Source organism: Monopterus albus, unplaced genomic scaffold (genome assembly GCF_001952655.1).
Source record: "Monopterus albus unplaced genomic scaffold, M_albus_1.0 scaffold208.1, whole genome shotgun sequence".
NCBI lineage: Eukaryota > Metazoa > Chordata > Actinopteri > Synbranchiformes > Synbranchidae > Monopterus > Monopterus albus.
Window position 1 is genome coordinate 318,275 of NW_018128088.1, and position 14,999 is coordinate 333,273.

A 14,999-nucleotide genomic window follows, 5' to 3' on the forward strand; every position below is an offset into this window, starting at 1 on the left:
ACTGATTGCTGTAAAAATTAAATGAAGCATAGTGCAGGTTACTGTTGGTCTGTCCAACAGCAGCCTATTTCATCCCAAGGGTGTCTGAATTATACTCGCATGCCTCTTGTCAGACACGATTAGAAGTAGGCATATTGTCTTCTACCAGTGTGCTCCATTCTTTGACAGTGTCTACTACAGAACATGCACTGTTATTCACTTCCTGCTGCTTCCTGTCATGTAATTGTAATCTGAATGTCATGACCAAGGTCGGTCACTCTGTTTATTTGCTGTTGGCAGAATCAGTTACTGAATTTTGAAAGTTATGTGTGGAGACGAGACGTGAAGCGGATACATGACCATCTGTGTTAAGACATATAAAGAGTATAAAACATGATGACAAAGCTGCTCCATCTGTTTTCATACCTGGCCACTGTGATAATAGCAACTATTGTAAATGCAGCTTCACTTGAAATTTGTAAGGTCCTTCAAATCTAAAATGGTACTGACCTTATTTTCATGTAGTATTTTTACCATATAGACTTGAATTTGATTTGTCGTCCCCAGCTAGATACATTTTGAGCTTCAAAAAAACAAACGGGTGTTAAAGTGGAAGTGTTGCATTGAAGTACACACAGTTGTACAGGTGTACCTAATAAAGTGGCCGGTGAGTGCATTATCATCCCCTGTCTAGGACTAAGTCTTCCTTTTGTCTATTGATTTTAGTATCCTAACCTCCCAGAAGGCATGGCCAACATAAAGTGTGCTGCTGTAATTAAACTCGAATGTTTATATACAGTATCTGTTTAGTTTCGTGTGTTTTCCTAAATCCGATAGATGTCACATCTGGCTATTCTGTATCTGGAATCTAATTTACAGTTCACTGTATTTACAAAGGGAAGCATTAGTTTAAAAATGGAAACATCTGACAACACTTTAACAAATTCCTTCACTTCCTTCATTAGATCAGTGAGTAGAAAATTGAGTAGACAACAGACCCAAAGTTAAAAAAGACTGAGTGTGCAGCAAATAATATGCACCTGTTGCTTTTGCATTAAAGCTTATGTTTACTTTGCTTAGATGGATGTGCTGGATGTGACTGTCATGCACTGGATGTAAAGACTTTACACATGCTTACCATATGCAGCTGATCCAGTTACGCACAGGCTCTAAGGTTGCTCACAAGACGAGTACTGTCTGTTATCCTCATGACTTTTGAGGAATTTTTGTCTTTGGCTGTTGTAATAACACTAAATCAAAGTGTGAGACAGGCTACATTCCATAAACCATATGTCTTGTGTGATATTCACTTGGGTGTCACAGTATGAATAGCAATACTCACTAAATTTTCCCAAAACATGCAAAAGTCATCATAACAGCAGAGCCTAGATAAACACTACTCTAATAGTGTGAAACGGTCTCAGTGAGTAACAGGCTGTATTGTCGTAGATGTTAGTGTTAAGTTAGAGAAAAATATTCCGTAAAAACAAGTATGCTCAATGAGTCCGTTGTATTATGTGTTTGTTTATTCAGCATGGAAATTTTTCGTGGATGTTTAAGATTATGCAGCTGATTGTTCAAAGTGCGACCACCCAGTACATCACGTTTGTGGGAGCTTGTGTTTGCTCCTCTGATCTTTTACTGTCCTCGTCCTCTGTGGTTATTTCAACATCTTTTTAGGCATTTCTTGACTTGCACATGAGAAAGACTCCTGTTGAAAATAATAGAGTAGTATTGTAGCATTACTTGTGTATATCAGTGTCTGATTACTTTAGGTCAGTTGGGAGTCATCAGATTTTCCCTTGCCCCCCCTTTTTTAACCACTGACCCCTCACTTCCCCCTCTTGTCTTTTGTATCCTTTTGTTTGTTGTTTTAGCGGCATACGATACTTGGAGTGAACGTTGTACAAGCTAATTTTAGCTTTGTGTTTGCAGTAGACTCAGCACCTCCTGATTTGTTTTTCTTTTCGAGCTTCACTATTCAATTTTAATATGGTGAAAATACTTTCACTCTGAAGTAAGCAGAATGTGGTGATGTAGTGTGTCTGTGCAGCCCACATCAACATTAGGGCTAAATGGCATCCTTCGTGCATTAGTTTTAAGAGAGGACGATCCAATGAAAATAATAATTTTAACTGTCTGCTACATTTCACAAGTATATGCTTATAATGGCATCTTTTTATATTTGTAATTTAGAAATATCTACAGCAGTTGTTCATTGTGTGAGTATTGTGAATTGAATTTGGTTTGAAACACCCTTTACCGTGCTCTGTGATCTGACCATGAACCTATCTTTGCTTACCAGCCTCTCCTCTTAATATAATACAAGTGCCTTTGTACAGTAAGTAAAAGTACTGAACCTTTGAATTAACCCTTGCTTCCATGTCTTAGCTATTGGAATTCTGCTAATAGGGCATTTAACCTGCGGTGAAGTCTGTTTGTCTGTCCTGTCATGAATATGCTATACATCCAGAAGTTTCTACTTATCATGCATTTAAACTGTGGAGGACAGTAGAATGAGGTTGGAGTTAGAAACCAGCACTGGCTCTTGGCTCGAGGCCCTCCATGTCTACAGCCGCGTTCATGTCATCTGCCTCGCCAGTGCTAGTCAGCCTGGTTTGTCTCTGACCTGACTAAAGGGCATTCACTATTCAGTGCATGGCTCTTACTGCTTTGTGTTTTGTTTGTGTTGTCATGGCGATTTCACTGAGAGCTCCTGTCGGTCTGCCTGGCATCTTACATTTTCCAGCAGCGCGACTGATGTATTAAGAGGCTGGTGCACTTAATTGAGATATTTGGCTTGTAGTAAAAGAATACCCGCCCAGCTGCTGTATTCCATTCCTTCACTGATGCATGCTCTATTCCACATTACTGGTCAAACAGGTGTTGCATGTGCACCAGCCTTTAAGAAAAGACTTCTAGTGTCTTGACAATAAACTGTAAAAACTTGACAATGATCTCTACTTCTGTACTGGCCTCTGCTAGTCCAGCAGGCTGCTTTGCACTGTGTTGTCTAATATTGTCCCGACAGAGCTTTTGTAGAGTAAGCAGCTGATTCTGATGAGCAGTAGGGCTGAAGGAAAGCAGTCCTGTGTCCTGAACATTATACCCTGTGATGAGCTGTAATATTATGAGACATTTCAAAGTCTTTCAGGCTGGTTTGTAGACATATTGAATTTGTTGGATCATAAACAAGTCTAGTCTCATGGAACTCACGCTGTTACTAATAATTGAAACGTTTGTAAGCAGGTCAGTCAAAGGCAGCTGCTAATTACATATTTGTGACATTATGTTAAGACCAAGCCTTTTCCATAAAAGGTCCTCTATCTTAGTCTGTCCTGCACAGACATGACATGCATCTCACAAGCCTTCAGCCCTCACCACAAGACACTTCCTGTAACACCACTTCTCAAATGTGAAATGACCACAAGCCTCTTCCTTACTCCTTAATTTCACAGAAGAGAGGAAGTTACACACATACCAGCAGGAAAGATTATTCTTATTCCAATAATGCTTACGTGTTATCTTAAATATGCTATCTTACCTTAAATGTCCTTTTCTAAAGGATGTACTATACATAGAAGTATTGTCTCCATTTAAAGACTGAAATGTAAAATGTTTGACGTGACACCGTAACTGTGAATCACTGCTTTAAAACTACAGCATCGATCAGACAGATCAGTGCTGCGTTTTGTGAAGAACACCAGGAGTTTTGGAAGCAGCTTCTTTAGAGAGGCACTGTATGTCATAAGTCTGGCTGTCAGCTTTTTAACAAAGCTGCTTTCTCTGTTCTCACCAGGGATGAATCTTATAGCATTCTTTATTTTTCAACATTAACTTATTACATAGTTTATTAGGGATAAGTTGATTAATGAGCAAACATCCACATCTGAAGTCTTTAAAATGAGCCTTTATTTTATAACTAGATTTACATACAGACGGATTGAAAATGCAAGGAGGCAATGCTTCTGCTGCAGTTTTTGTGATTTTACAGCCTGCTGCAATATCTCTCTAAACCGTGCAGTGTGAAGAGGAACACAGCAGCCACACTATTATGTAGCTGGGACCCCATTCATGATAATACAGTTGGAAAACCTCTTTCTCGTACCACACTAACAAAACCTTCTAATAGTATTTTTACTCTTTAAATTGAACTGGTTTTTGTTAAACATCTTTGGATGACCTTTTTGACCTAGCAAGAAATCAAATTGAGTATCTTCTGCGTAAAGTTACATAATAAGAAGTGGTTGCTAACACACTGCTGAATCGTCCTGCTCTCTTGAGAGAGTACCACAGCCAAAGCTCCAGTTATTTATTTATCTCCTTTCTGTCATGAGTGCTTGAGACCTCTCTTGATCCCCTGCAGATGCCAGGAATTCTTATTGTAGCACCTATTTGTTTTGTCTCCATCTGACTAAGAGTGTTAGAATTTGGGGGGGGAGGATTCTAGGATTTAGAAAGTGCTCCCTTTTTGCTACAGACTAAAGCATTAAACATTGTGAACCACTTATTAAAACTCCTATTTTTCTGAAAGTGTTTCTACTATGTCTTGAAATAGTGCATGCTTGAAGAATTACCATATATAGAGCTCTCTAGTATTGTCTTTTCTCGGATCCTTACAAGGAGAGAATTTGATGCTTTTCACCCTCTCTCTTCCCCCCTGACACACAAACACACACAGGCATGCAGAGAGGGAAATGCTGAGAGACGAAGAGACGTGTTCATTCTACAGTCCTTCAGCAGAGCAGACAGAGCCAGCAGATGTCAGTGATCTCTGAAGAATGCTTCCATACTCATTCTTGGCCTTTGCAATGAAAAGCAATGACTTATATTTTATTCAGTGTAAATGAGTCAGGAGAGGCTCAGCAAATGCAGACAGGTGTGTCTGTGGGTGAGCAAGTGAGTCAGTTAAAGCTTTGTACATGTCTGTGTACTGAGTGCTCTGCCCTTTGTGAGTAGCACTTAGCATGTTGCTGCACGGTCGGTTTCCCAGACATCGGCATGCATACATCAGTCTCAGCTATATATTCAACACTTCCTGCTATTGATCTACTTGGTAATGACACAAGGAAAGCACAACTTCAGAGAAATGTGTTGGTCACTCTCCTCATTCTTTCTCCCCCTCCTTCCTGCTCTTTCCCCTCTTTTTGTTATTAAGAGGGTTAACACAATGGCCCATTCTTTATGTCTCATTGGTTCCTTTTTAAACCAGGGGAAAGTCTTTTAGACTTACCTAACCTGAATGCATTCTTTGGGGGTTAGAGAGGGAAGGCCTTTTATTGTGTTTATCTGTCTAAATCAGGGCTGTTTCACATAAATAACTGCTTCCAAGTATGTGCCATTGAAGATTTTTGCATGGATTTAAATTTTATTTTTCTAGACATGCATCTTAATTTATCCATCTGTGTGCATTGTGTTAAGCACTTTGAATTGCCGTTGCATATGAAAATGTGCTATATAAATAAACTTTCCGTGCCTTGCCTTGGCGTATTATCCATCCATTGTCTATGCCGCTGACATTGGGTGAGAAGCAGGGTAGACAGCTTTCCAGTCTTGCCTTATTGTTTCATAGAAATTTATTAAGGATTTTTAGATAGCAGAGCTGGATCAGGTACATGACTATTATCTGAAGTTGAGGTTCCACTTTTATGTTCAGACAAGACAAAATCATTTTCCTCCTTTTGAGCTTCACGTCTTGTTCATTATGTCCTTCTCTCTTCCAACACGTTGTTCGACGTCGCTTGAGCTGCCACTTGATGAACATGCATGTGCTTGCCATGTCCACCTTTGCTTCAGTGTCTGAGGCATCAGGCATTTTGAGTTCTGTTCCATTACACTGCTGAGAGATGACGTAAACATTGTAACAAAGCCAACATAATAATTATTTCACAGAGTTCTTCTTCTTTCTTTTTTTTGTTCGTGCATGATCACAGCCAACCATGGCTGTGCAGGTTTTAGTGCGTAAGTGTGCACTGAGTGAAAGATAAGACCTGCGTAACCTTATGTCATCATTGCCAATCACTACACCCGATAGAGAGTCATCAGGGCATGGTGGGTTTATTACGCAGCTTCCTCTGTGTTAAATACAAGTATCAACAGGGTGGAAAGAGATTGAAGACGTGACAGACGTCAGCCCTACCTTTATGCTGCTCTCTGATAGACAGACAGCTGTAGAGCTTTAAGCTGTTGCTACAATACCTGGAGTCAAAGCTAATACATTTTAAATGTGTGAGAGGTGCGTCCCAACACATGAAGTTCCTCAAGGAAAACTGAGCACATAATCTGTGCACCAGCACCTTTGTGCACCACAAGAACAAATGAAGCACAAAGCAAAGAAAACTTCAGAGCAGCTTCAGGACAAGTCTTACAGTGTCTTCAGGAGACCCAGTAGAAGCAGTGGATGTGACCCCCAATTAAAATCTGGAGGGAGAAGAAGATTTTAATTTACAGATGCTCAATGTGATGTTTTCCCAGGCAGAGCTTGAGAGGATGAGCACAGTGGTGCTATTTCAAAGTACTGAATATCCAAATATGTGTGTAAATTAAAGTTGTTAATTCACCCTTATCCTGGTGCATATTATATTTGTAACTGGAATATGAGCAAACACTTAGTTTGCTGAAATTAAATTCAAATTTTCTAACCATGTGGTTTTGATTTTCGGTTAGTGGTCATTTGATGAGTCAACAGTAGGAATGTTGTGACTTGTTTATGGAAACATTGTTTTGGTGTAGTCCTGTCACATTGATGTTGCAATGTTGATTTTATGTTGGAAAAAGAAGGTGGAAATCTTTTCTGACAGTTACATAAGACAGGGAATTGGATAACAAGAAACAAGCAACACAATATGCACACACAGAATGTTTTGTGAAATTCTTTTCTTTGTTTGGTGCAAATATGTGTGTGATGAGTGTGTTTTTCTTGTTTATTTGTGTGTGTCACTGCAGCTGACTGAAGGAAGCAAGGCAGCCAATGCCAAGATGAGTGTTGGAGACATCATTCTCTCCATTAACGGCATTTCCACAGAGAGCATGAATCACCTCGAGGCCCAGAACAAGATTAAGGCCTGCACAGGCAACCTCAGCCTCACCCTGCAGAGGTAACGCATCTTCTACAACATAACCTGTGAAGACCTTACAATGCATACTTGGTTGATTTTGCCTGTATATTTAAGCCTAGTTGAGGAATTTGTACAGAACCAACCAGTGTGCATTTGAAGTAAGTTTTCACAAGATAGTGATCTCATAAGCAAAGCACATTTTAAGCAGCAGTAGGAAGCTTGATTGTAAAGTTTGGCTTATTTGTGTTCAGTTTGCCTTTTCATTATTTGAAACACATGAACGCTTGTTGTGTTAATTTCAAACAGCTCAGTGTTTCTGCCACAACAGATGCTATGGCTCTGAGGTCCTGCATTGAGTCTGGGAATGTTATAATGACAAGACTAAGCTATTAATCTTAATCTAGGACGGATGATGTCATGCTGGTTTTATAGTGACTCCTTTGTCAGGTTCATTTTAAGACAAAGTATTGTTAGAATTGGTGTTGCATTTAGACTTTATTAACACCATGCAGATCAATAGATGTGAGGCTTTAATCCGATTTAAACTGTGGGTTTAAGTTTGGACACCCTGCCCTTGTACATTATAATCAATAAGGACAGTTCACAAGCATCAACTTAAGCACCACATTATAAAGTGACAGCATTGTGTGCTAATGCTACACATCTCCTATGGAAGAAACGAAGAACCATCTGAAATCAGTTTTATTCCACAGAAGTTTTTAATTAATAGTTTACACAGGTTCTTCCTAGCTGTGGAGTGCATGGCACCAAATCTGTAAAAGTCATCAGTTCAGGTTTCAGTGTTGGTTTGAATCTGATCATTAACTGCTCATCTGCTTCTTCCATTAGCAAAAAGTAGACCCAGGTATTCTGGGGCCCTTGAATATATTGAAGCCCTAGTGTAGCATTAGGAGCACTTTAAATGAAAGCTCTTAAAGCTCTCCTTTCCTTAATATATGCTTCAAAGAAAAGAAAACAGGGATCCAGCTGTTTTTCTCATTATATTTGTCCCCCAGAGAAAGGTTTCAGGCAGTTGGCAAATGACCCCGACAACTTTTCTAATGTATCTATTAGAAGGCCAATGGTTCACTTACAGTGTAGGAACACTTGATTTTGTAATTTAGTGAAACAGCTCAAAGTTAACACTTATTTTCACAGGCAGTACTGAATATCCAGGATCAGTGCACCCAGCTCAGTTCCTACACTGAATGGTTTGTTTTATTTTATTTTGAAGACGATTACTAAAAAGAGTTATAAAGTAGTAAATAAGTATTACAAAGTAGTTTTAGTGTCTGACTCAAACAGATGGCGGTGACGCACGCACACATTAAAAGCTATGACAGAAAAACTCAAAGCATGGTTTGTGTGTCGTGTCATTCCTTCACCACTTTAGATCAAGATCAAAGATTTTTATTGTCAATTCACTATATGTGCAGGACATACAGAAAAATCAAAATACCGTTTCTCTCCCGCCTTGTATTGAATGCCATACCATTTAAGAAACTAAAATAGAATAAAAATAGAATAAGAAAACTAAATTAAAGTAATTAGAATAAAACTAAATGGTACATCCTAATAGGCTATGACTCCAAACTATGTACAATCAGTGACAGTAGTGCAATTAATAACAAGAAGGTTGACAGGTGGTCAGCATCACCAGGGGCGTTGGTGATGAGATGTATAATAACTTATGAGATGCACATGGACCAAAGTGCAAATGACCAACAGCAGCAGATATGATGGTAAAAAACAGTCAGCAGATTTACATATAATGTGACAAAAAGGGAGAATGTATTGAGTTTGTGTGAAACAGCAGGGGTAGTCTTTATGCTTATGTTCTGTGGTGGGTCACAGTCCAGGGGCAGAGGGAGGAGGTAATGGACAGCATTCAGCATCCTCACAGCCTGGAGGATGAAGCTGTTTGTAAGTCTGGTGGAGTGGGCCTGAAGACTCCGATACCTTCTCCCTGAAGGCAGGAGTCTGGGGTGGGAGGTGTTATCAGCAATGCTGATGGCTCTGCGGATGAGGCAGGTGTTAAAGATGTCCGTGAGGGAAGGCAGAGGGGCGCTGATGATCTTGCTGGCTGTATTCACTATGCGTTGCAGGGTCCTTCTGCAGGAGGCAGTATGGCCTACATACCACACAGTGATGCAGCCAGTGGTGACGCTCTCAATGGTGCCCTGGTAGAAAGAGCACATGATGGGGGGTGGGACACTGGCTGTCCTCACTTTGCAGAGGAAGTAGAGGTGTGATTGAACCTTCTTGGCCAGTGATGTGGCGTTGTTGGTCCAGGAGAGGTCCTCAGAGAAGTGCACCCCCAGGAACTTGGTACTGCTCACTCTCTCCACTACAGCACCGTTGATGGTCAGTGGTGGATGCTTTAGAGGTTTTCTCCTGAAATCCACAATGATCTCTTTAGTCTTCCCCACATTGAGGAAGAGGTTATTGTCCTTATACCACTGGACCAGTTGGCACACCTCACTCCTGTAGTTGGCCTCATTGTTGTTGGTAATGAGGCCGACTACAGTCGTATCATCCACAAACTTGACAATGTGGTTGGTGCTGTGGGTTGGCACACAGTCGTGGGTTAGCAGTGTGAAGAGCAATGGGCTCAGCACACACCCCTGCGGAGCCCCTGTGCTCAGCGTGATGGTCTTGGAGATGTTGCTGCTGACCTGCACATTTTGTGGCCTCCCTGTTAGAAAATCCAGCACCCAGTTGCAGAGAGAGGTTTTAAGTCCCAAGTGTCCATGTTTTTGTGTAAGCTGCTGGGGAATTATTGTGTTCAATGCTGAACTGAAGTCTAGGAACAGCATTCACACGTAAGAGTTCTTTGAGTCTAGGTGGGTGAGGGCTGGATGGAGAGCAGCAGAAATGGCATCCTCTGTGGACCTGTATACAAACTGAAATGGGTCGTGTGAGGGAGGAAAGATGGACATGGTGTTCTCCATGACCAGCCGTTCGAGGCCCTTCATAATAATTGAAGTCAGTGCTACAGGCCGATGGTCATTAAAGGAGGAAAGGGCTGCTGTGCTTTAATTGTGTGAAAATAGTCCTCAAACAGTTCTGTCTTACAGCTGCATGTAATCAACTGTGTGTAATGTAATGCACAATGCAACACATTGCATGTAAACTAACATCGCCCACTAAACAACAAAGGTTTTCTTGGTAGAAATTATGCATGATTGTAGTTTGCTTCACTTCTGGCTTCATTCTAATAAGCTGAATGCAGGATGGTGTTGATATACTTTATCCTTGGCACAAACACACGTTTTAGACACTTAAGTTTATATCATACATGGGTCATTTTTCTTACTTTTCTTTTACTTAGGATCTGAGAATTAAGTATATATTATAAGTGAAACAAATCATGTTGAAGTAACTTGTAGAGTTTTCTTTGTCTTGCACCACTTTCAGCATCCATGTTCTCAGATTTGATTTATGGTTTTGATGATCACCGATAAGACTGCCGAGGTCATAATAACATTCCAAGAGTACCAAGAGATGATTAATGTGATTATGGTTTAGTGCCGTTATGTCACTTTATCATAGGTTGGATTCTTTCAGCAGATCATTTATTGTGTGTGAAGATATCACATGTGTACAGTGTATCAAATCAAATCAAATCCATGAATCTACTGTATGCACTGATTTTACTAACAAAGATTAGATAATGAAGTTCATCTGTAGTTTATTCAAACCGGAATCACACATTAAGATCCAGTGTAAACACTCAGGTAAACACTGACAGTACAGTTGTACATTAACTGGTGGAAATAAAATGGAAATGGTTATGAAATTACACACACTGTCATGCACACATTTATTGTATAACTACAAATGTTACCTACATAAAAATGTCCATTAAGCCATTATATACCGTCTAGCCTTTCTGCTTATTGCCTTTATTTGTTGAAGCTTTGCAGCTTAATTTTCACCACTGTGCATATTTATATAAGAGACTGTTCTCGCTAAATTTAGCTAGTAACATAGTTTTCGTGAAGGGAACGAACCTTTATCTAATCTTGTTTTCCAATCTTTCGTCCGTTGATATATACTTGCATTTTGTTGCTGAGTGGCTATCAGTCACCAGGCAGCTATGGGAAGTAGCCTTAGGAAAGTATGATAATTGGTGTTTATTTATTGTCCTTGAAATAAGCACCACAGTGCAATGAAACCCCCCACACTCCCCAGAGGTTGTGGCTAGCTGCACCTGGGTCCAAAACCTCAAAAGATAATAGAGATCAACACAGCGATCCAACCCTCTCCTGATGTTTAGACAAGAAGTCATGTCAGCTCCCACAGCAGAGTGTTTCAAAGTAGTTTTTTTCATTTTGTGTGTGAAGCTTTTGGAGGCTGTTGAGTTTGTATCCATCTGTCAGATGTCATGCATTGCTGCCTGGCTTTCCATTAACACATTAGCTCATCTGTGGAAAATGCATACATCAAAAGACACTTGGACTCTGAAGATATCTCCTTACCCCACCATAGTTACACCTTTCTCCTTTTTATTAAATAACCTCTTTAATTCAAAAATGAATTAACTGGAATTGCAGTTTATTCTGTTTTGGTTTCAGTAGGCAGAGATTTGAACTCCCACATTTCTCAGTTTGCTTTATTAATTAAGCTTGATGCAGGTTTACTGCATGCAAGTAAATGCAAATCTTGGTATCGTTTTGAATGTCTGGTCCTGTGGTTAACTATTTATTCAACAGTTTGCTTGCTGGGATGAGAAGTTATCACTCACACAATGAAGAGAAAGTGGCATGATGAGGTACATGGGGATGAAAAGGATGACTGCTCTCCATCACTATGACGCATGTGAACTCTGAAACTGAAGCACCATGGGGTTTCTACTTGATCAGACATGCAGACATGGGAAGTAACCATGGTAGTAGTGAAGTATCCAAGCAACGGTGGCTGTCCAGTTATAGGTTAACAAGTGTTAGCTCTGGAAATAGCAGTCACATTTCTGTCCCTCTTTTAGAACCTTGTATTTTTTCCAATGAAATGTCAAAATTCCCTCTTCCATGATGCTTATTCTTGGTTAAACATTAATGAGTCGTGTGAAGAGAGGTAACACAGAGAGATGAGCCAGATACAAGCTGTGAGTTTTGCCACTGAGCGGATAGATTGGCTGCACATTAAAACAGAAACACAGTTAAATACAGGAGGACAGGTTTTTGGAATAATATACAGTATCAAGGTTTTAGAATAATGTTCACTGATCTTTGCATTAATAGCATGTATGACTTCTACTCAACTGTCACACATATCATATAAAATGGGGCCCAATAACCTTTTAATATGATGAGCGTGACCAAAAACTGTGGCTAGAGGAGAAAATCAGACAGATGTTTGCAGTCAGAGGGATCTGCAGTTTTCATCTTCAAAAACTGCTCATGAAACTAAGTGAAACATTAGCAGGAAAAATTAACTGCCACTCTTATTTGTACAGTTTTTCCTCCATGTTAAAAAATGGATATGTGGCCCTGTGAGCTGGTAAAGTGTGTGTGTGTGTGTGTGGTGGGAAAGCTGAGTTTACAACTGTAACCCATCCATCATTCAGTCAAATGCCATATGCCAGACTGTTTCTTTTGGCCCTTAAAGAGACACAGGCAGGATGGGAATGCATCAGGCTACTTTGCCCTCAGACTTATTCCTCTGGATAAACTTCTCACTCTTTTTCTGGAGCTGTGTGTGTGTGTGTGTGTGTGTGTGTGTGAGAGAGAGAGACTGGGTGCACAGAGTAGTCTGATGTTGATAAAAACCGCACTTAGCAATTCAACAGATGTACAAGTCTTTAGCTGTAAATACTAATGTGTTTATTTATATTTTGTACTGCTACTTGTTATTTAGGTATTAATTAGCTTTTTATTTAAGTATATAAGTCTATAAATTTGGTCTATAAACAAACCCTGTTTATCATATCTGTACATGTGTAAGATAATAATCCAGTATCATAATTAGATTAGCAGGAACCAGCTTCAGCATATTTGAGGCTGTGCAAAGCTATGACTGTTTTCTGAATACAAACAGTAGCACAAACTGTGTTTGACATACATGACATACATGAAAAGCACCTGATCCTCCTGATAAACTGCAGATTAAAAGACTGGCAAGATCACAGAATGATGACGTACTTGTAGATGTTTTTTAATTACAGGTAGGTTTATTTGAAATAACATTAGAGAAATTACTTGTCACGTTGTGTGAAATAATTCATGCATGAAACAAATAATACTGTGACCTGTTTATGTATGATATTAAATACTTACTCCATTCATGAAAAGCAGAACTACATAGATATTTCACACACCACCAAGAGGAAAACCGACATGAGCACTGTAGGCTGGTTAGCACCATCTCTAGATTAACCAACATGTGTGTACACTTGGACATCAGCAAGTCAAAAAGCAAATACATGCACGTGAGGCCATGTACTCACCCAGCGTTTCTCTTTCATTGCAGTTGGCAGTGCTGTCCCATTCCCCGCCTGTCTGGGAGTGACAGCACTTAAAACTTACCTGTAATTATAAAACGTCTGCATCAGTATGTTATAATTCTACGATCTTGCCAGTTATTTAATCTGCAGTTTATCAGTGGCAGAGCAGATGTTTGTAAGAACCACCCTATAAAGTGTTGTTCAAATTGCTCTGGGAAAAAGCAGACAGAGAGTGAATCCACCCAACTGCCCCACACAGGGTCACTGATTGCAGATACACACTGTGTCATTGTCAGCTGGTTATGTTTGTAATGGAATGTGCTGTTTGATCTTTGGACCTTTCGCTGTTTTCCTTGGCACACCGCGGTGTGGCTCCATATGCATGTCCAATAATACAAGTACACTGGAAAATGCACATACCATATATTAACTGCTAAATGGAAATTTTAAATGCAAGAATGGGCACAGATGAAATCAACATCTGTCTGGAGTGTGTGGCTCTCCAATAACACGGCGCCTCAGACAGAAAGGAAATGCATGACATTGTTTTCTTAATATGGCACAAAGGAAGGATGCCAGTGAACCAGCCTTGCAATGCTTCACTAAGAGACTGTTGTTTACTAACAGAAATTTATTAGGACATTTAACTGGCCCGACATGAAAGGAGGTGTACTGTGCCTTGATATGCGTTAATACACAATAGCCCCCCCCCCATAGGTGTGTACTTTTATGTTTTATTTTGACATTTAGGTGGATAATTATTATAAATAACAGAAAATCTTTGTGCTGGTTTCTGCACCTCTGCATAACAGACAAGCAGACCACCACCACGGCACCTGTTTAAATCATAATAGTTAATCTGATGTTTCCACACTTCAACGCCAGCCTACACTTAGACATACACCCTAACTCACCCCGTGGTCACCAGATAGTGGTGGTTTTGAATGTTTCAGCACCTTACCTACAAATTACATATAATTATTGTTGACCATTTTCCAAGGCATACAGTTTTGAACCGGTCTTACTTTCCAGACCGCCATTTGTTTCCACTTATCTCCTTGCACAGTTAGTCTATTTTCAGAGCCTGAACCTTGCTTGCTCAAAAGTGGTGCCCTGAATTAGGCAACGCAGCAGCGAGTGTAAAATAATCCAACCCTCTCTTGCTCTGTCTCCACTACTGGATCTTGATATCCACAGCAGTTAGCATGGGTGCTGTATGAGCAGTGATTTTACAGTTCTCTTTTTGTCTTAACAGACCCTCCACCGCCCCACCTAAAGATGAAGCACCCAAGGTATGAAATGGTCACCTAAAATTTGTATATTAACAAAAATTCATCTGATTTCCATTTGTTTATGAATATAATACCATTTTACTTAAAACTGTGCCTTCTCATCACCCTTCTGAGATTATGTCAGAGCACAAATTGGATTGGCATGCTTTTTATAGCATCATAAACTTGTCTGACACAGGCATGACTTTGAGGCTTTTGGGAATGCTGGTTTACATGCATGAGTTT

The 14,999-nt window shown here is 39.9% G+C and overlaps 1 protein-coding gene across 2 annotated transcripts in view; it reads left to right on the top strand.

Annotated features, from left to right (window-relative positions):
* The window catches only part of pdlim5b (PDZ and LIM domain 5b), a 31,884-nt gene that overhangs the window by 5,450 nt on the left and 11,435 nt on the right, over window positions 1-14,999 (top strand). For both annotated transcript variants that reach the window (XM_020618616.1, XM_020618617.1), the window contains exons 3-4: window positions 6,925-7,076; window positions 14,738-14,774. In XM_020618616.1, coding sequence (XP_020474272.1) covers window positions 6,925-7,076; window positions 14,738-14,774 — 189 coding nt within the window. The remainder of the gene's footprint in view (window positions 1-6,924; window positions 7,077-14,737; window positions 14,775-14,999) is intronic.